The following is a 23,676-nucleotide window of genomic DNA, read 5'->3' as shown; positions in this document are numbered from 1 at the left end:
TCTTCCTCTTCTGCCTTTGCAATGACCGTTTTCATTCTTCCTGGATGATACCCTTGAAATCCTCCCACAACTCTTCTGAGGGTACTGAAGGAAATTTTATTAAGGGAAATCACAATGTTTTGCTTTATTCACTAAATTTTCTAAGTGGTAATAAAGCATATATAGGAAAAAATTAATAAAATGATGTATCATGAAAATACATATTGCTATGATTTTATAGATTAACAACTAAAATAAGTTTATTAGCATACATCCCCATCCAAGAAAGAATTGGATTTCCATCATAAAAATGAAACTTCTGGCAATGGTGAATAATGCTGTTATGAACATTGGTGTACAAATCTCTGCTTGTGCCTGCATTCCTATTTTCTCAGAGTATATAACAAGTAGTGAAATAGATGGGTCTTAATGGAATTTCTACATTCAGCACTTTGAGGCAATACCAAACTGCCTTACAGAATGGTTGCACCATTTTACAATCCCACCAACAATGTATAAAAGTTCTTTTCATGTCACATCCTCTCCAATATTTATTGCTTGCTCTCCTGTTAAACTTTGCCTCTGCAACTAGAGATGGTATCTCATTGTGGTTTTGATTTGTATCTCTCTTACTTCCAGTTATTTTGCACCTTTCTTTATGTGTCTATTGGCTATTTGAGTATCTTCCTCAAAAAAATTCTTTTCATGTCTTTTACCCATTTTGAAATTGGGTTATCAGTCTTTTTCTTGTGGAGGCCCAGGAGTATTCTATAAACTTTCGTTATGAGACTCTTGTCTAAGATGGTGGAAATATCCCACATGTCCAACCACAACTGAGTGGATTGATAAATTATGATACATTCATACAGTGGAATACTAGGTGGTACACAGGAGCAATGACTTTGTAAATTATTACCTAGCTTGGCAGGGACTGGAGAGCATTATGCAGAGTGAAATAACTCAGTCCCATAAGAACAAATATTGCATAAAACCACTACTGTAGAATAAGTATGACGATCCAAGTGGGTGGAGAGGGTGGAAGCAGAGGGATGAAGATGTTCGGGGGTGTAAGGTGGCTTAATCATAGGGTTCTACAATTTGCTTTTGGGGTGAGAGAAATTAGAAGAATCTGGTCTGAAAAACAACGTATTAAAGATTTAAACTTCATCAAAATTTAAAGCCTGAACTCTTCAAATTCACCATTAAGAAAATGGTAAACAAATATTTTTGTAAATCATATAGCTCACAAAAAACTTATAAAAAATAACATGTTGTTGTTGTTATGTGCCACTGAGTTGCTTGCGACTCATAGTGACCCTATGTACAACAGCCCTATACCCTGCTCCATCCTGTGCCAATCGTATTGTCTCCAATATACCTATCCGCATTTCCCTAGTCACTGAATCAGTCCATCTCATTGAGGGTCTTCTTGTCACACTGTCCCTCTACCCTCCCAAGCATGATGTCCCTCTCCAAGGACTGCTCCTTCCTTGAAACATATCCAAAGTATGTCTGATGACGCTTCAGAATCCTTGCCTCCAAGGAGCAGCAGCCTGGTCTCACCCCTCCAGGTTGAACCTGTTCTTTCTCTTAGCAGTCATTGGTATATTCAATACTCTTCTCCAGCACCACAGCTCAAAGGCATCAATTCTTCTTCTATCATCCCTAGTAACTATCTAGCTTTCTCATGCATAGCACACAATTGCAAAGAACATGGTCTAGCTCAGGTGCACCTTAGTCTCAATCCACCAGCAGCTCTTTCAGAGAAAGATGAGTAATCTCTCTCCATGCAGTTTATAGCGTCTGAGAACCACATGGAGGGTCAGCTAAGAATCAGTTCCAACCTGACAGCAATTAGTTGTGTTTTTTTAAAAAAAACTGCATAACAATCTATTAAAAAATACACATTCATCTATTTGTCACTGCAATGTAAATATGTGCTACAAAAATTTGAAAAAGAACACCTGGTTTTTTGTTTTTGTTGTTTTTTTACTATGTATTTCCATTACTGACAACCCACTACAAACATTCTTAAATTTTAATCCTATGATTTCTTTACACCTTTACATTTTTAGCACCCAAAGTGTTTCTGTTTATGCGCATTAAGGTAATTTATGCTTATTAGATGTTTATTAAAAATTAAAGCTGAAAATATTTTAAAGTCATGTATTTTAAAAGAAGAACACAAACCACATGAAGCCACAGTCTCAAAGCCTTCTTAGACAAATCCTATCAATTGGTTTACTTTATTAAAAGGCTTGAGACCATAGTTTTGATGGTCAGTTCAGTCAACTGGCATAATATAGGTGAAAAAGATAATTTCTGTATCTTAATTTGGTGAATAATGTCTGAAATCTTAAAAACTTGTGCGCAATCATTTAAAATACAACTTGGTCACTATTTGTGTTAAACAAACGAATATTAAGGAAGTAAAGGCTCCAAAGAGAAAGTAGTCCATGGAACTAGTAGTCCACATGGCCTACACACTGTATGTTCTTAACTGAGACCAGAAGAACATGAAATCATCTAGCTATCACTACCATCTGTTCTAACCAGGGGCACAGTAGATAGTCCTGGACTGAATAAAATAGGAGGAACATATAGAACAAAATTCAAACTAAAAAATAAGGTCAGACCTAGTAGACTGACAGAGATTTGAAGAACCCCAAGACAATTGCCCTAAAAGAACCTGTCAAATTAGTGTTAAAGCCATTTCTACATTTCAAGTTTCAATCAAATAACAGATTTGGAAGAAAATGCCTGGCAATCTGTTACTTAAAAAATGACAATCAAGAATGTCACACAAGGGGTCAGGAATAATGATGGCAGCTAACAAGATCACAAGCTTGGAAGCAGGAGCAGCATCCACTTCCGTAAGAGCTTGCCTCTGGAAACCCTATGAACTTGGAGAAATGATGAGAGTTATACAAGTGTTCATAGTCTTTCCTTCATAGAGTCACTATGAGTCATCTACGACTCGATGGCACTTAACAACGACAACAAAGCAAGTCTATATGTATGCTTCCATGGATCTTTTCTTATATAAAGATGGTAACTGTTGTTGTGACTCAGAGGCACTATGAATGACAGCTCAAAACTTTGTCCTACACTTTGGCACAATCATAGTCTCTGTCAGGCTCAAGCCCATGTCAAAGTTACTCACTAGGTCAATCTATACCTCACTGAGGGTCTTCTCTTTCATAGACTTTTCACTTTTCTAAGAATAATGCCTTTTCCAAGGACTGGTACCTCTTGACAACATAATGAAAGTATGTGAGGCAAAGTTTCACCATCCTTGACTCCCAGCAGCACCCTGGTCGCACTTTCTTCAAGACAGATTTTTTTTGTTATTTTGGCAGTCCTTGGTACACTCACTATTCTTTACCCCACCACAATTCAAAGGCTTCAGCCTTCTTTATTCATTGACCTACTTTCACAAGCATGTGAAGCAATTGGAAATACTATGGATTAGGTTAGACTTACCTTGGTCTTTAAAGTGATATATGTGCTCTTTAGCACTTTAAAGAGTTCATCAACAGCCTATATGCCCAATATGATAAACTTAGAGACAAGTGATTTATATGGTAATAGGTCATATAAAATTGCCTCTCTCCAATATGAGGTCTCAGTCTCCTCACTAATTTTCATAGGTAAAATTCTCAGGGATGACTTTTGACATCATCACTATGGTTTAACAGGGTGAACCAATGTAGGTGGTGAGGAACTGTTTCTCTTCTGTGATTTCTCAAGGGCAAATCACTGATGAGATTCTTACAAGTAGGACTGTGTTCCTTAAAGCCATTTGGTGGGATTTGGAGCATGAGACTTCACTGGACCTGGCTGAGGGAAATGATGACTAATGACTAATGACTTCAAGTGTGAATTACCTCGACTCCAAAGTTGACAATATCCAGTGAAGCAGAACATTTCTAAGGCATTTATTATTATATATGCTATCATTCCATGAATCTAATTAGACAGTAATTACATGCAGATTTCTTGGCTAACCAGGAAACAGTTACTACGTATTTTGCAATTTGATACCACAATATTAATTAAAAAACAAATAGCCATATAATTAACATATGGCATTATAATGCATGATTCATAATGATTATCTTACTGGAGATTTTATTCTAACTTACTCTTAAATGGTTTATATGATTAAGAATAACTTCACCTCAATTTCTGAATTTGACTATCCTGAGCAAAATAACAACTAGTTAAACCTTAAAATTCCTGAGTGGTGCAAACAGTTAACAAGGTTAGCTACTAACCAAAGCTTTGAGGCTACCTACAGGCACACTGAAAGAAAGAGATGGTCTAATTCAGAATACTCAAACTTAACAAAATTCACCTGATTGGCAGGGAGTTGAAACCAACACACAGCTGACTCTCCAGTGGGCTTTCAGAGTTTGTAAATAGCATAGGAGGAGATTGCCCATCTTTCTCCCATGGAGCAGCTGGTGGATTTGAACTGTCTACCTTTCCTTTAGGGTACGAGAAGGATATCTATTTATCGCCTATGCAAAGGCATTTGACTGTGTGGAGCACAACAAATTGTGGCTAACATTGTATGGGAATCCCAGAACACTTGATTGTGCTCCTATAAAACCTGTACTTGGACCAGGAAGCTGTTACGTAAAGAGAGCAGGGGAACACTGCATGGTTCAAAATCAAGAAATAAGTGTGTCAAGGATATATCTTTTCTCCCTATCTTTTCAATCTATACATGGAACAGCTAATTTAAGAGGCAGGACTTTATGAATATGAATGTTGCATCAGGATTGGAGGAAGACTCATCAACATCCTGTGTTATGCCGATGACACATCTTGTTCACTGCAACAGAGGAGGACTTGAAGTGTTTGCTAAAGAAGATCAAGGACTATAGTTTTCAATATAGATTGCAATATAACATCAAGAAAAAAAAGATTTGTACCATGGGCCAACTGGCAGCATTATGATGGATAGAGAAAAGACTGAAGTTGATAATTATTTCATCTTGCTTGGATCAACAATCAACTCTAAGCACCAGCAGTCAGGAAATTAAAAAATGAGTTGTTTTGGGAAAGTATTCTGCCAGAGACTTCTTCAGAGTGCTAAAGAGCAACAATGTCATTCTAGAGACTAAGGTGCACCTGATTCAGGCCATCGTCTTTTCAATTGCTTGCTATGCATCTGAGAGCTGGGCAATGACTAAGAATGACAAAAGTATAATGAATGCCTTTGAGTTGTGGTGCTGAAGAGGAGTACTGAACATACCATTGACAGCCAAGAGAATAAACAGGTCTGTCCTAAAAAGGATGAAACCAAGTTTCTCCTTGGAGGCTAGGATTTTGAAGCTCTCTCTCACATACTTTGGGCATGTGACCGGGAGAGACTGGTTCTTGGGAAAGTTCATCATGTTTGAAAGAATGGAGAGTTACTGTAAGGAGAGGCAGACCCTGTATGAGATGGATTTACTGTGACTTTGACAGTGACTGTGACAACGGGAGCAAGTGTATCAGAAAGAGTGATGTTGGCTCAGAGTAGGGCAGGATTCAGAGATACTGTTCATAGAGTCACTATTAGTTGTAGATGACTTGCCTGTGTACAACAACAACAATTACTACTTTTGGGTTTGAAGCACAACTTCTTAACTACTAGAGGCTACCGGAGCTCCCTTCCAAAATGATGTTGTTGCTGCTGTTGTTGTTGTGTGTTGTCGAGTCGAATCTACCTGTAGCTGACCCTCTGGTAGGTTTTCAGTGGCAATAATTGCACAGGAAGAGATTGCCCTTCTTCTCCCTTAGAGCAGCTGGTGGATTCAAACCACATGCCTTTGGGATTATAGCTTAGCTTCTTGTCACTAGCCCACTAGTGCTCCCTTCAAAAACATTAGCCATTGAAAACCCTATGGAGCATAGCTCGGGGTCATAGTTCTACATAAGGTTGTCATAAATCAGAATTGGTTTGATGGTAATATATTAACTGGCACAAGGAATTTTATAAAACTAGTGAAAAGATATATAATACTTTTAATATATAATTTTACAATTAAAAAAGCCTCCAAATACTGTTAAATAGTCTCTAACTCCCAAAATTCAATTACTATTGCCCATTGCTAGTACTCTCTAATCAATTTTATTTCTCAAATACCTACCATGACTTTTCCAAATAACTCTTCTTTTTCCCGTGTTCATAATATTTGTTATGCACTTTAGCACAATTCAGATTACTCTAATCACAGAAATTACACAATAATTTTATCACTGGTTAAAAAATTTCTACTTTCAATGAGTTCAGCCTAAATTATTCCTAAATGCTTTATGTAATTAGAAATTATTTCTTCTCCAACTCAATATCTGACTCTCTTGTGTAACCAAGACCTACTGAGAAAACTTTTTTACTCCAAGATACAAAAAAATCACATCCGTACAACTGTTGACTCAAGTCATTTAAGAAAAAAAGATTTTTGTGCTTAGTTAACAGTGCTACATATGTTGCAGAGCTCTGCTAGTGGTTGGATTACATCGGCTGTTGCACAAGAGAAAGATGGACAGGCTCCTCCTGCAATTTACAGTCTCTGAAAATACACTGGAGAGTAAGCTGTGGGTTAGTTCTCAACTAGTATTCATTTTGAGTTGAACATTCATATTGCCTACTGCACTAGGAATGAAAAACTGAAGTAGAATCATATTCACTGTCAAAAATGAAAAAAAAAACACATTTCAAGATCAACTCTGAAATACAACATTGTCAGAGAAAGGCTAAAACATATATGACTAAAAGGAAGATCCATTAATGTAAAAAATATTTAAATGTATGAATCAACCTCTAATATAAAAGATAAAAGAACAAGATTTTTATCATTTTTTGCAGTCTGAAATTGATCAAACCCTAAACACATTTTTTTGTTTGAAATTACTGTATTGAAATTACTGGTTATTAGAATGTGAGAGTAGGAAACAAACAAGAAATATTAACTGTTGGTCCATGTCATCAAAATGAAGTTAGAGATATAATAGGTTTTTTTTCAAGATCAATAATATAATTATTAGAAATACTTTTATCAAAAAACATGAAGAGTCATAACATGGACCTCACTGGATGGAATTCACACAAGTCAAATCTACTACATCTGTGGAAAGAGACAGTGGAGAAGTTAAAATATCATTAGTTATAACAAGGCTAGGGGTTGACAGGGGAACTAATCAAGATTATAGACTATAGCTCTCAGTATGGAATACACCTTAATTTAAAGGAAAAAAATCATCATAACAGGATCAACATCAACATCATGATGAATAGAAAATATTGAAGTTGTCAGGTATTTAATTTTACTTGAATCTATAATTAATATCGGTATGAGACACAGTCAAGAAATTAAATTAAGTATTACGCTGGGCAAATCTCCTGCAACAATCATCTTTAAAATATCAAAAGCCAACATGTTACCTTGAGAGCTAACTATGATGACTCAAGCCATTGTTTTTTCAATTTTCTATAGCAAGTGAAAGCTGTACAATAAATACAATGAATAAGGAAGACTCAAGAAGAACTGATACTTTTGAAACGTGATTTTGGTTAAAAAAAGATCTTGATGATTTTAGATTTAAAATTAGGTCCTTGAGTAATTTTAAATTAGTTTTTAATGTATAGAATGAACTATGGTTTTTTTTTCATAAAATGGTTATATCTTCTTGGTGAACTGACCCTGCTATCAATGTCATATTTTGTGACTGATAACCATTTTTTATTGGTTTATTACAATAAATTATACATATTTTATATATAAAATATGTAAATATATATATAAAGAATATTAGGTATACCATACAATGACAACAAAACACAAATCTGTCTTGGAAAAACTACAGGTAGAATATTCCTTAGAAGTGAGGATGGCTCACTCCATACACAAAAACCACCTCAAGGTGGATCATGGACCTAGGACTAAAACCAAGGACTATAAGCTTCATTAAAGAAAAGCTTGGAAGAATGCTAGAAGCCCTAATCCACAACATAAAGAGTCTTCCAAGTATCCTGAAAAACCTACAACCAGGAGAAGATAAAATAGATGAATGGGACCCTCAAAGAATCAAATCCCTATGCATATCCAAAAACTCTTCCAACAGGGTAAAAAGGGAAGTCACAAACTGGGAAAAAGCATTTGGTAATGACATGTCAGATAAGGGAATTATATCTAGAATTTATAAAATACTTGAGCACCACAACAAGACAAAGGTAAATAATCCAATTGAAAAATGGGCACAGGATATGAACAGACACTTCACCAAAGAAGACAATCAGATGGCCAACAAGCACATGAAGAAAAGTTCAAAATCCCTAGCTCTAAGAGAGATGCAAATTAAAACAACTATGAGATAACATCTCACCCCAGTAATAATAGCAAAATTTAGCAGAACAGTAAACAACAAATGCTGGCGAGGTTGTGGAGAAACTGGAACCCCTATCCACTGTTGGTGGTGGAAGTGTAAAATAGTGCTACCACTGTGGAAGGTGGTATGGTGCTTTCTCAAAAAGTTGCAAATAGAGATACCATTTGATCCAGCAATGCCACTACTGGGAATATAACCTAAAGAGACCATAACTGACATCCAAGCAGATATATGCACACCCATGTTTATCACAGCTTTGCTCACAAGAGCAAAGAACTGGAAATAACGTAAGTGCCCATCAACACACGAATGGATAGAGAAACTGTGGTATATCCACAATGGAATACTACGCTGCATTGAAAAAGGAAGAACTCATACAATATTATTCAAAATGGGTGACCTTGGAGAACATTATGCTGAGTGAAGTATCTCAGTCACAAAAGGACAAATACTGCATGGTATCACTGTTATAAAACAGGACTGACATCGGGGTTGGGGGGAGACTGAGACAGATGGGTTAAATAATGTATACTGCATTGAAACAGATGAGGGAGAAAACAGTTTAAAAGTATTTTTATCATGACAGGAGTCCTGAATGAAGCCTGCATTGTGGAGTGGACCTGGGGGAAGGGATTATAAAACAATGTAGGAATTTTTCTTTCACTTTTTCAAGAGGGGAGTGTACTGGGGGGGAAGGGTTAGGAGGGGAGAAGTGCAACAATGAATGAATGGAAAGCCAAAGTCTCTGTAAATTTTGACATTAATAATAAAAAATAATTTAAAAAAAGAAGTGAGGATGGCAATGTTGGCAATGTTATAATGTACTTCAGACACATTATCAGAAGGAATAAGCTTGACAAAAGTTAGAAAAGAACCTGAAGAAGTGGATTGAAATAGTGTGTGCAAAAAATGGGTTCAAACGTAGCAAAGTTTGTGACGATGATTCAAGAACGAAATGTTTTATTCTGTTGTAGATAGGGTCACTATGATTGTAACTGACTTGACAATGTCTACCAATGACAGTAATAAAACGCTTAACGTAGATGACAATATTTTTAAATAAATACTCAAAATAATTTAGTATTTTTTGGTACTTTATGCATACTCTTTTAAGTGTACTTATGAACACATACCTGATGCAGAAAGTCTTTTTGAGGCACAGTGGGGGATCTTTCTTCATACACAGGAGGTGGTTTATGTGTGGGTGGAAGGTCAATCCTGCATTAAAAAGGTTAAAAATTGTGATTGTCACATTTAGAAAAGAAGAGTGAAACTGGGTTCATGTTTTAATTTTATTTTCTTAATACTAATCTTCGTCTAACATACTTTAGACATGTTGTAAGGAGGGACCGGTCCTTGGAGAGGTACATCATGCTTGGGAGGGTGGAGGGACAGCACAGGAGGGGAAGACCCTCTATGAGGCGGATTGATTCAGTGACTGGGGTAATCGGGATGGGTGTGTCAGAGACAGTGTGATTGGCAAAGCATAGAGCAGGGTTTAGGGCTGTTGTACATACGGTCGTGATGAGTTGCAAGCGACTTGACGGCACCTAACAACAACAACAACATTTGTATCAGTTAATCTTCATGTCCAACTGGTCTAATATTTCTAATAATCTTCCATAAATTGGAAAAAAGGAAACTGCTTTCAAAGGTTCCAGTGTTTACAACTTCAAGAATCTGCTTATATTAAAGCATTCAGAGAATGAAAGGCATTGAGGTTGACATAATTTGAAATTGCTCTTCAATGAAACTTTTGGAAACAGGCATAAATATTTCAAATGTCTATAATATCATCAAATAGATAAAACAATGACATAAATGTATCATAGATTATTTTTAAAAAATTCTACTGCACATAACAACAACAACAACAACATAAAGGCATAAAATAATTTAGGAACTAATGTGAAGTTAACCACATGTTGGCTCTTCTTGAATTAGTAAGGAACTCTACTTTCACAAACAGTGCATTGGAAAAATATTTTGCAGTCCTTTCATTTATAGTAATTATTTCCCATAAAGAAAATTTGTACCTTCATGTTGCTGTAACTCACCTAAGTGAGATGACTGGCCCATGGTCACACCACTAATCAGATCATTATAGAGCTAAGACTAAAACCTCAAAGACTAGTGTGGTAAATAGGGCAGATTAGAGGGAAAAGGGATATATGAAAAACATTTCAGAAAAAAGAAAATAAATTCCCTCTTACTTACGTCAACATCTAAAAGCATTAATAAACTGTACAATTCCATTTGTACAGAACGTCAAAATTCGTAAGATAACTTCTATTCTCATTACAAGTATGTTAGCTAAGTAGAAAAAGTAATATTTATATTTCACAGATGAAACAACTAAAACATCGATGGAATTGAATGGCTTAGACTGTGGGCCTTTTGATTATTTGAAGTTTCAATTTCTATTTTTTAATTCTAACCTGATTTGTTTTCGTTTTAAGTGAAAAGATACATAGTCTATAATTCACCTAAGTATCATTTACAGATAGAGTAAGATTTAAAAGTCAATGTTTAAAGTTAGTACTAGTGGCAGTAAAATGTTGAATCTATATGTAAAATAGGTACATATAACCAAAAACGCAATTGAACTTAAGATATTTTCATGTCTTTCAACTCCTACTTCATCAAAGACCTGAATTTCTATTCAGAAGATAGGACTTGTCAAGTTGCCCCATGAAAAGTTATCTAATATAGTAGAAGTGAAATGGTGTCCAATTTATTTGTCTCTAGCAGACCCTTGACATTGTTGTTACTAAGATGTAGTTTGGTTTGTTCTTATGAAACCATGGTGATGTGCTTTTATCTTTTCTTCCATTCCTCAGACACTTTTATGAGACTAGGCACAAAGGTAGTTATAAAGACTGAAGCATACGGAATACTCATAGTTGAAGACAAGCAAAAGGGTTACCTACACTTTGTCAAGATAGGATGGTCTCTTTTTTCGAGGCGTCAGCAGCACAGTCACAAAGATAGCAATGATGAAAAGGGCAAGGACAGCTCCAATTACAGCTCCAGCTACAGCTATGGAAGAAGTCTGCTTAAATGGAACATCTGCAAAGCAACAAAAATTAGGCTTTTCAAACAACTTAAAAGTATTTTTGAAACTGTGGCCTTAAATGATGAGCACAATGAGAAGACTTTAGATTTTATTGACTTATATTAGTAGAATTATGCTAACACCTTATTCCATGTAAAATGTCACCCTAGCACCCGAGTTTTGTGCTTTCAAATTGTGAAAAGAATATTCCCAGTCATAATATAAACATGTAAAGAGGAGAAAAGATGGAAGAAATAAGAGTTTAAGATTTTACTCCAAAAAGTAATAAAACAAAATTCAAATAAACCACCAATCTAAGTATTGATCAGTCTATAAAAGGATTTCTGTAACACATTACACTCCTTCAAGGGTAAAGTATAAAATATAGCTCAAGCAAAATTCTAAAAAAATCAGCATTCTAAAAGTTTTGAAATAAATCACTAGTTACAAACAAAGCATATACACAACACACACAAAAGTTTCACTACTCCAAAATTCAGTGGAAATTGTTCAGATAGTCTAGTCATACATATATTACATAATTTCTGAATACCAACTTCTCTCTCCCAATTGGCCATTTTCACTAGTCAAGATTTCACACAATTATATATCTATATAGATTGCTAGATGTATATTCTATTTTATTATGGAATAAGAAAATTATTAGATTTTTAATACAAACTAATGACTATATATTACATATAATATGCATATATATTATATACAATATGTAGCCCCAGATTTGTGGTCTATAACAAGAAGTCTTGTAGTCAAGTATCATTTTGATACTTCTAACATTTAGATGGATAATTTTTTATTGTAGCTTTCACTATTTTGCCTTTTACTATCAATATACATACAAATCTAATCTTATCTTTGGGTGTGGGGATAACAGTAATAAATAATATGCTACAACATGTAGAGCTTAGCACCTAGGATATACCAAACACCCCCCAAAAAACAAGACAAGTAGTGCCATAAGTGTAATCATAGTAAATAACTTTATTACAAATCAATCACATATTTTCAAATATAAGTATCATAGAATATGACAAAATCTTTGATCTATATGCATAAAATTATTCTGACAATTTAAACCATATTAAATTCAATATTTGGTAGTGTGATAAGTGTTTTCATAAACATGATTTTTTCAATCAATTGGAAATACACTGACAATAATATTTTATGATGGAGATACTGATGTTTTAAGATGAAGTAATCCACCCAAGATCATTTGATTAAGAACTTCCAAACACTAGGTGAAAGAAATAAAGCAACAACAAGGCAAGGTTGACACTTCTCTCAACTCTGTTCTGGTTGGGAATGAATCTTTTGTTGCCATCTAAAGCAGAATCTTCTTTTGTGACTCCTATGTTGTAATGAAGAGTTCTTGAGCGTTTATTTATTCACAAAGACTATATAATAATAGAACATTCTAAAATAATCTCAATTATTGCTAGAAGATCAACATGGCAAATTGAAATAAAATTAAATCATTATTAAACTATGGTTTTTGAAATGTTTCACTTACCATCACACAATTTCACTATAAATACCTACATAGGTGCATTTTCCAACTTTCTATTTTGTAAGTCACATGGTGTTTCAAATTGATGACTTTTATAACTGGCGAGCAAGTAAAATATTCTTTCATTAGCTCACTAACAATCCCATGTTTACTCAATACAGGTCATTTTGCTAGACTATTTCTAGACTCAACATCTTATACCTCAACAGGTGTAAATGACCCATCTCAGCATTTTTTTAAATACTGATTAAAATCAGAATAGAATGAGTATATTATTATTTTGCAATAATTGATCTGGTTTAGCCATTTAGGCTATTACTCTCATCTGTTTCTGCATGTCCTGGTTTTTCTTGCTATTTCTCTATACTCAAGTATTTCCATTTGAACATAGGTAGACCTCGATTTACCATGGAATTCCCTCCTGCTGACTCCCTGGTAAGTAGTACATAACTGGAATACCTCCTTCTATGTGTTTCAGAGCCTGTTCTACAACATTGTTTTGAATAGTAAATACAGAATTAAACATTCACCAATGAACTAAGAATGAAAGTATGTTGCAGAATTCTATGTGCTGTTGCTATTATGTACTGTAGACTCATAGCAACCCTCTGTACTCTAGATCTAAGCCTTACCAGATTTTGTGCCATCCTCATTATTTCCACTGTGTTCAAGTACATTGTTGCAGTCATCTTGTTGAGACTTCCTCTTTTCTGCTGACACTCCAACTTTCCAAGCATCTTGTCTATCCCAAGGACAGGAGCCCAGTAACAATATAACTAAAGTATGTGAGACAAAGTTTTAAAATCCTTGTCTCTAAGGAGCACTGTGGCTGCACTTCTTCCAAGAGAATTGTTTCTTCTTTTGGCAGTTCATGAGATAGCTAATACTTTTCACCACAATTCAAAGGTACAGCTCCTTATTCAGTCTTCCTTATTAATTGTCCAACTTTAGCACGTACATGAAATAACTAATAATTCCATGGTTTGGGTCAAGTGCAATTTAGTGTTTAAACTGACATCCTTGTTCTTGAGAGTTTTTTTAAAGAGTTCTCTGACATCAGCATTGCCAAATGAAATATTTATTTTTATTTCTTAGTTGCTGCTTCCAAGAGTGTTGATAGTGGATCCAACTAAGATGAAATCCTTATTTTCAATCTTTTCAACATCTCTCAGGATGTTACTTACTAGTCCAGTTGTGAGGACTTTTTGTTTTATACTGATGTAATAGCAATACTGAAGGCTATATGTAGTGTTTGATCTTCAATGCTTCCAGTCCTCTTCACTTTCCACTAGCTAGGTTTTGCCATCTATCAAAAAACCCACACTGACTGTTTAGCAAGTTCCAAGTCACAATTGTTCCATCAGGTTGCCAAGGCTGTAAACCACAATGGAAGGGGTCTGCTAATTTGTCTTCCCTACAGTCACTTATGGATTCAAACCACAAAGTATTTGGTTTAACAGTTCAACTACCTACAGGCCACACCACCAGGGTTCCTGCAGTACGTTTCACTGACATCCAAAACACCAAATTCATTGCTGTCAAACGGTTTCTAACATCAAGCCATCCTATCCAACAGAGAATTGTCCCATTGGGTTCTCAAGGTTGTACATCCTTAAAGAAGTATAGTATGACAAATTTTTCCAAAGGAGTAGCTGTTAAGTATGAACCATCAACCTTTCAGGTAAGAGCCTAAAATGTAAAGAGCTGTGCATATGTTGTTTTTTCCCCCCTAAAGAGTAATTATGGTTATAAATGTAATTGATTGTAACGTGAATATATTTTAAGTTGGGAGCTACCTGAACATATTTGATCAGGGGGGAAAAAAGTTAAATATTACTCTTAAATGTGAAACATATGTCTGAAATTACTTACAGGTAAATCTTTGCCCTATATATACTATCATTTTCTCCATCATACAAAATAGAACTTGGACCACTTAATTGTGTTCATTCTTTCCCAATAAGCCAATTGAAACTGATTAAGGTTACATGATTTAACCAAAATTATGCAACTGAACAATGTAAAAAAAAAATCAAATGTGTGGGATTAGGTCCTCCTAAAGAATGTGAGACAAATCACTTACCATCTTTCCCTGTAAGCAGCACTCTGGCTGCACTTTTTTAAAGGTAGATTTGTTTGGTTTTGAAGTTCAAGGTGCATTCACTATTACTGTCAATACCAAGGTATCTATTTTCAGTCTTCCTTACAAGAAGGAATTGTATGTATGAGGCAATTGAAAATACCATGATTTGGGAGTACCTTAGCGTTAATGAGTAACAGAGGAAAAGAGTGGATACATAATGAACATTGAACTGAAACAGATAAAGGAAGGAACTGATTGAAAGGAATATATATTAGGCATTATATATATGACAACAGTCCAGAATAAGAGGTACACTGTAAAGGGCACTGAGGGACAAAGGGTAAATGGAGGGAAGAAATTGTGCAACAATGAGTATTTTAAAAAAATAAAAAGAATCAGGGGAGGGAGGAAAATGTGCAACAATAAATGAATGATGATCTGTTCTGTAAAGTTTTGCTAAAATCACACTAAAATGTAAAATTTTATGTAATTTCATGTAAAAGTTTCTTTTGCTAATGGACAAAGTTGGCCTATAATTTTTGCCCAATGATACATACATTTGTGTATGTTTATTCTAACAGCAAATTGTTATTGTGTGTGCGGCATTAAAAAATTTAATTTCAAAAGTCCAGGTCACTCTTAGATGAGTCAGAGCCCAAATTAGGATTTTTAGTCTCACAGTAATAGGCCTTTCACCAAACCTATCAGAAATATGTTGTCAATGACCTTTTTAAAGTGCTTAAGAACAAGGATATCAGGTTAAAGACTAAGAAAAAAAAAAAGACTAAGGTGTACCTGATCCAAGTCATACTATTTTTAATTGCTTTGTATCATTTGAAAGTTGGACAATGAATAAGGAAGACCAAAGAAGAAACTGATGATTTGAATTGTAACAGAGTATTCACTATACCATGGACTTTTTTCCCTCCACAGCCTTCTAAATGAATACAACTGTCTGGCTTAGAAAAAAATGCAATCAAGTTGCTCCTAGAAGCAGGAATGGTGAAACTATGTTCTCATCCTTTTGTCCATGTTATCAGAAAACGCCTGCCTTTGGAAACAGATATGCTGGGGGAAAACACAGGGTCAGAGAACAAAAAGACCACCGTCAGGACGATGGATTGCCACAGTGGTAACAATGGCCCCGAGCACCTCAGACACAAGGATGGCACAGGTGTGGTTCTACTGTTCACAGGGCCACTGTGACTTATGGTTGACTCAGTGACACATAACCACAATAACATCAAAGCCACTATAATTTCAACTTCTTAATAATATAAAATTGCTTTGTATTATTGCCTTCCAAGTATTAAAAAAAATATGCAATATACTTTTAATGTTGTAATTTCCAATTCTAGTTGATATTGTTTTGATACCGTGAAGTAGTAACACCTAAGTATAAATAAATCTTATTCAACATTGTAATCAACTTCTGCTTCATGTCATATATTTCTGGAATTCTATAACCGGGTGTTGACTGTCAACATACAACACAACTTCTCTTAATCTGGGTACCTTGATTCCACTTGGTCCTACTCAATCTTTAAACTTCCCTATTTTTCATATCTCTTTAATACTGGGACACACAACAAACAAATATACAATCTAAATCTAGGTATGATTTAGCAATTGTATAACAATCTATACACATTAGGTTAATATTAAAAACATTTTACTATGAAGAGTTAAATTTCATGGGATGTAAACTGTATTTCCTTTACTGATTCTTCTGTTGACTGAGGGGGAAGTAGCATTTTTACAGCAGGCAAGGAATACTAGCAAGTGCAAAAGACTTGAAATCTTCTGAAGTCAAAGCACACTGTAAGGAAAATCAAGAATTTAGCCCCAACCCGACATGTATTCAAGATCACGTAAATAATGCAGGTATTACAAAGATTCTGTATTTTTTTAAAACTACAGAAATAAGCAAATGTATAAAACTCTTACCACTTTTAATCTACTTTGCTGAATGACAGAAGAAACACGACCATTACATAAAGAATGTTCTTCTAACAGTTCCAAGCAGTAGGAACAAATACCAAAGTGCTAACATATTAGCATTTAAAGGCTGTTGCGTATGTCCACAGGACCATGTTATCACAGAAACAAATCTTCAGTCACAGAAAAGATCTAGTCATCATTATCCAAAGGAAAAACTGCAACCCATATAGAAGTATACTGCCATAACTGAAGACATTATGCAAAAATTTTCTATCAATCAAAAAATGAGTTACAAACTACATTAGAAAAAAATGTAACCCACATATAAGGAGTAACTTTTACTACTTTTTAAAATGTATCTATGCATATTGAAATGAATTGTTTTATCCCTCTTTTATAATCCTTGTGACAAAATGAAAATGTAAGACACTAAAAAATGTGCATACCTAATCCACATTTGTGAATAGAACTTTTATTTACTATTCTATATAATAAAACACTTGATGCCAGTAATAGAAAAATAATTTGAATGTACAAAAATTTAGTCTTTTCACAATTACATTCAAATATTAAGTTTTAGCAACTCACTCCTGTACTTTCTTCTTCCTCCAAACTTCAGATTAAATCATATGATACAGATGACAATGTGGTACGTTTCCAAAAGTATCTTCCCATTTTTTTATTCCTATCTTGTCCTTTTCCCTCTTAATGCCTTCTGTAATTCTCCACACAGGGGTTCTGGTGGCCTAGTGGGTATGCAACTGTGCTGCCAAGCTGTTCAATTCCACCAACTGCTCCATGAGAGAAAGGTGAGCTATCTCCTCCTGTGCAATTTACAGCCTCTGAAACTCACAAGGTCAGCCAAAAGGCAGTTAGTTAAACAGCAATGAATACTGAGTTTTTAGAATCCTCAGTAACTCCTTTTAAAGTTTATCCTGATAGTGTGTATGTTCATCCACTTATGTCTCTCTATAAAAGTGCTTCATTATGACCATTTTCCTTGGACTCCTATTCCACAAACTACCAAGCACCTGCCACGTGCCCAGGCAGTGCTGTGTACAAAGTGCTCATGTGTAATTAAAAGGTTGGACGTTCAAATGATTTGCTTTGTAGGTGAAAGATGTGTGGCAATCTGTTTCCATAAAGACATACAGACTGAAAAGCTCTTTAGGGCACTTGTAAAAAGTGGTTGCTGAAAGTTAAGATTACTTGATAGCCATGGGTTTAATTGTTTTTGCTGCTTAACATGTCAGGAATATTCTGAGTGCTAAGGATGCAAAGACAAATTTTACATAGTCTTGCATACACTCAAAGTGGGATACCTTAGGAAATACGGATGATCCAATGAAGTACAGGGGGGGGAATACACTAAAATAGGAGAATGTACTAAATGTGATCCAACAGAATGTGGACCTTATTGAACAATATCATTAAAATCACATGCAAATAAAATCTCACTGATAATTCAAAAACAGCTAGAATAGTACACTGAACAGTACACTGACAGAGAACTCCTGAATTTCTTACTAGATTTAGAAGAGGGTGTGGCACCAAAGTTATCATTGCTGATGTCAGATGGGTCTTGGCTAAAAGCAGAGAATACCAGAAAGATAGTCTATGTTTTCTATTGACTACACAAAGGGATTTGGCTGTGTGGATCAGAACAAATTATGGCTAACACTGGGAAGAATGAGATGTCCATAACACATGAAACCTATACCTAGACTAAGCAGCTGCTGTCTGAATAGAAAACAAGGGAGTACTACATGGTTAAAAGGCGTCATGGCTGGATCCTTTCTCAATTTGTATGCTGAGCAAGTCATTTGAAAAGGTGAACTTAATGATGAAGAATGAGGCATCAGGATTGGAGAAATACTCACCAACAACCAGCATTATGAAAATGACAAGACTTTGCGTGCTAAAAGGAAGACTTTTGTTTGCTACAGAAGATCAACTATGACTGCCTTCAATAGGGATTACAATTCAACATTCAGAAAACAAGAATCTTCACCACTGGGCCAATAAGCAAGATCAGGATAAATGGAGAAAATAAATGTCAACCAGTTCAACTAACTCAGATCCATAATGAACACCCTTGTTATCAGCAGTCAATAAATTAAGGTAAGTTGCTTTGAGAAAATCTGGTGTCAGGACTTCTCAAAAGTGCTAAAGAGCAAAGGTGTCAGTTTAAAGAACAAGGTGCGCCCAATCAAGCCATGGTCTTCTCAATTACTTGCAATGCACCTCAAAGTTGGACAATGAATAATGTTGCCTGAAGAATCAGTGCCTTTGTGGTGTTGAGTAAGTTACTGAACATCCATGTACTATGAAAAAACCAAATATGCTGCGGAGAAAGTCTAACTAGGGTCCTCTCAGGAGCCAGACAGTGAAGCTTCATTTCGAGGGGCCAGTCTTCGGAAAAATACATCATTCTTGGCAAGGTGGAGTTCAGAGGAAGGACCTCAACAAGATGGACTGACACAGTGACTCAACAATAGGCTCAGAATATCAAAGATAATGATGGCACAAAATAGGGTAGCACTCAGATTCATTGTTCTTAGTGTTACAATGACTCATAATCAACTTGACAGCACCCAACAATATATGCTTCATGGATTAGACTCGTTGTTACACACACACATAGGGGACTCATGATATATACGGGGAAGGGTGAAATGGGATCACTCCATAATGAAATAAAATAGACTATTACACTCACTCGGTTATATTCTTTTAGCAGATCTCCTGTGAGATTTATAGTCACCAAAAATCTGCTGTAAGATCAGTTGAGTTGATTCCAACTCAACAGCTATGAGTTTTACTTATTATTTGAAATCAATAAATTAAAAGGAGCCATTGCATGAGTGGCCCAAGTGGTGTCAGTGCTTATCAATGTAATATATTAGTAAACATTTCTACGAAGAATCAGTAGAATGAAGATAACAGTAACTCAGGCACAAATAATAAACCCAAACCCTAGCAATGCAAGCATCTTACTCTAAATACAAGAATTTTATCAGCTACATTAGGAAATAAAAACAGGGCAATCTAGTTAGATGTGACAAGCCTGAAACAAAAAATTTCAATCAGTCAGGAAACCAGTCTTACAAACTAATTCATTATTACTGGCAACCATGCATTTAAATCCATTTATGTGCCTGAAATACTAACATGAGAGTGAAGCTATTATGGTTGCTGCCTTCATGGCGATTTCAGCCCATGATAACCTGTGTAGGAAGAGTAGAACTTTATAACAGTTCCAAGAGTTTTCATGGTTGTAAACTTTGAGAAGCTCTCATCCCAACTATCTTCTGGGGTGCTTCCGAGTGGGTTCAAAGCAACAACGTTCTGCCTAGTAGTTCAGAGCCTGTTTCACTCAGACATTAAGCACCCTGAATGTGAAGACAACTTATAAAATAGGAAAAACTTAAAAAGTCTCTTATGCCCTCATTTGAATCTGCGAGCTTTTGAGAGGACACATTTTCGGTATGACACTCAAAAACCAAGTATCAAAATATAATGATTGTACTTGGAATAAGACCTTCGAATCACTGAATCACAAAGTGTAAATCCAGATTTTAAAAAAAAGGAATCATTCTAACATTTTGATAAAAATGTTTCAGTAAGAAAACTTTTTTAACTTTTAAAACAGCACAGTAACATTGTTTCTAAAAATATTTTTAGTGTGGGGATAAGTTACCTTCTTAAAACTATTAATGTTGATTCCTGATTTTGAGAAAGCTTCATTGAATACATAGCAAAGTGCAATGCTGTTATGTGTTATCAAGTCCAGAGTTGAAGCGGACTGTGGTAGCCCCTTCTGCTGTACATCACACAGGAGTAAACTACTCATCTTTCTCCTGCAGAATGGTTGGTGGGTTCAAACCACACATGCCTCTGTATTGGCAGTTTAACTCCTTACCACTAGAACACCCAAGCTCCGTATTTAGTGTGTAAATATAACTTATTAATATATGCATATTAGGAGTGCACACTCTTACCTGGCAAGTAAAAACTTAGTGTTTAAAGATTATTAAATTTAATAGATATCTACAATAAAATGTAAAGTTATGGTGGGTATGAGGTGGGGGAAATAATTTTTATTTCTGCTCATGTATCTAGGAATTGTTGCTAAAACAAAAATACAAAGCAGACAATATGTATCTTACATTGTAGGACAACCTAAAATCAATTTTGTAAAAAAAAGACTAAACAAAACTAAATCCAAATCAAGTCAAAACTCTAATTCTATCACTTTTTAAGAAATACAAAAGGTCCTAATTGGCAAAATACAAACTGACAATCTGTGCAGAAATGAAAAAGTTCTTAAAAAGTAAATAGCTATATCCTAAATAAACCATAATTGCCATGGAAACAGATAAATGACTATCCATGTTTATTGCTGTTATTTACAATAGCAAAGAGATGGAAGTAACCCAAGGGTACAAAGGAATGGACAGAAAAACTATGGTATATTCATACAATGCAATAATACTATGTAGCACTGAAAAACAAGGGACTTGTAACCCAACACTGCACAACATAAGGGACCCTAGAGCACATCATGCTGAGTAAAATATCTCAGTCAAAAAGGACAAATACTGCATAGCACCACTGTTCTAAAGCAGGTCTGACATGGGGGGGGGGTGTTGGGAGGAGAATAGGGTAAGAGTGGATAGACAATGACCACTGCATTGGAAGAGATGAAAGAAAGAACCATCTAAAATAAATATATGAATAGGCATTATACGTACAACAGCAGCCCAGAATAAGAGAGATATCACTGTAAAGAATACTGGGAGTTTGGGGGTAAGTAGGTAACTGTGTAACAATGAATAAATGAAAATTTAACTTCTCTGTCAATGTTCTTTAAAAATCACAAAATAAAATTTTATTTTAAAAAAGTAAGTAACAAGAGATGAATGAAGAATTCATAGACTGACATTTTAACTAATCATAAAATGTGACATATATAGATCCTGACTAAAACTGTAAAAATATAGGACTGGAAATATGTACATTCATCGGTTACTGATTTTAGACTGTTAATTTTTAAAGTAATGAAGATACTGCAGTTACGCTAAAAAAACAAAAAAAAAAACCCCAAACTAGTCATTATAGTTTATTGATAATGGCAGGCAATAAGAATCAGGGGCCAGTAGCTGTTGTTTTTTCCCAAGTTGGAATCTATCCATAGCTGACTCTCCAGCAAGCTTTCAGAGGCAACAAAATGCACACAGATTTTTTCCCCACAGAGCAGCTGTTGGATTCAAACCATGAACCTTTGGGATTTCAGCCCAGGTTCTTACCACTTCGCTACTAGAGCTGTCTAAGTGTGCATGAAATATTAATGGCTAAGAATGCTTAACTTGAGTTTAGGGTTACATTTGACTATTCTGTCTTTTACATAATTTTCTAATAAAAGATAACTCTGTTTGGGTCTGGTTTTACTAATGTAAGCCAAAACATCCAGATTTAAATCTAAACTTCTTTAAGGCCAGGTTTGCTTATAATTGAGACTCTACACAGAAAGGAGGCCTAGTGGCAAGAAGCTGAACTGCAATTTGAAAGGCAAAAGGTTTGAATTTACCAGGTTCTCCGTAGAAGAATGGGCACTCTCCTCCTATGAGATTTACTGCCTCAAAAAACTGAGAGCCAGCCAGTGTTAATTCCAATACAGAAGAACACAACAAAAACACAAGAATCTTATAAACAATAAAAATTAAGCTTTGAATTATTCTCAAATTGTTAGGGCAATTTATCTTTTACAGTTAATTAAGCTATTATTAAGTTGATTTTCATTCTGCTCCATCCACAACAACTGGCTGGCCAATATACGATTCTATTTAATACCCTGTATAGGCACAAGAAAGATAATGACCACTATGTAGGAGTATATACAGCATAATCTTTTGTAAGCAATGTTTAATTTCAAGCTCTTTCTTGACTGAAACTTATACTCTATTCAAACTGGAAAAGTTGTTTAAAATGCAAATTACCAGAAAAATAATCAGAAAGCATTTTTTTAAAAAATCAGTTTGTATACTCCATACACTATTCAAAGATTTATGCATTAATTTCCTTGAAAAATTTATTTTTACAACATTGATACACAAAGAAGGAACTAAATTTAGTATTTAAAAATGTTGCTTGCCCTAGAATAATTTGAAATTTAGAAAACGTACCATAATTTAAAATGTCAAATGCAATTCAGAGAGGTGATTTACAAATGTTTCAAAACAACTCTTTTTTGAAGCAAAGTAGCTCATGAGTTAAAAAAGTGGAGTGCCAACTCAAAAAATATCTTAGGTAATATGTTAATGCAAAATTAAAATCCAGTATATTAAATTGTAAGTACGTCAGAATCACAGTAAAAACATTTAAAATTAGTTTTTAACTGCTAGGACTATAGAGACAATATAGCACTGTAGCTGTGGACAATATTATACATTACATAGTCACAAAACTGGGATTAACTAAATTCAAATAAAATTTTATAATACCCGTATGCTCTCTTAAACTTTATCCATACCAAATGTGATGATGATGATGTTGATAATGTCTGGGAACAAAAACAAAACCATTTTCTAATATCCTCAAAATATCATTATTAAAGTAAATTCACTCACTTATAGGCACCCATCCAGCAAATATCATACTAAGGACAAAGAAGGTAAAATGGAGTCAAAGATTCATTGTAGAAAT

General features: G+C 34.9%; 1 protein-coding gene across 1 annotated transcript in view; it reads right to left on the bottom strand.

Moving 5' to 3' along the window:
- PVRL3 (poliovirus receptor-related 3) overlaps positions 1-23,676 on the bottom strand; it is a 183,787-nt gene that overhangs the window by 86,284 nt on the left and 73,827 nt on the right. Inside the window, exons 6-7 of the mRNA XM_006895336.1 lie at positions 11,292-11,430; positions 9,495-9,579 (exon numbers count right to left, since the gene is read on the bottom strand). Coding sequence (XP_006895398.1) covers positions 9,495-9,579; positions 11,292-11,430 — 224 coding nt within the window. The remainder of the gene's footprint in view (positions 1-9,494; positions 9,580-11,291; positions 11,431-23,676) is intronic.

Source organism: Elephantulus edwardii, unplaced genomic scaffold (assembly GCF_000299155.1).
Source record: "Elephantulus edwardii isolate Elephantulus edwardi_28Jun2011 unplaced genomic scaffold, EleEdw1.0 scaffold00165, whole genome shotgun sequence".
Taxonomy (NCBI): domain Eukaryota; kingdom Metazoa; phylum Chordata; class Mammalia; order Macroscelidea; family Macroscelididae; genus Elephantulus; species Elephantulus edwardii.
Note: the sequence above shows the minus strand (reverse complement) of the source record. Positions and strands in the feature narration are given on the sequence as shown.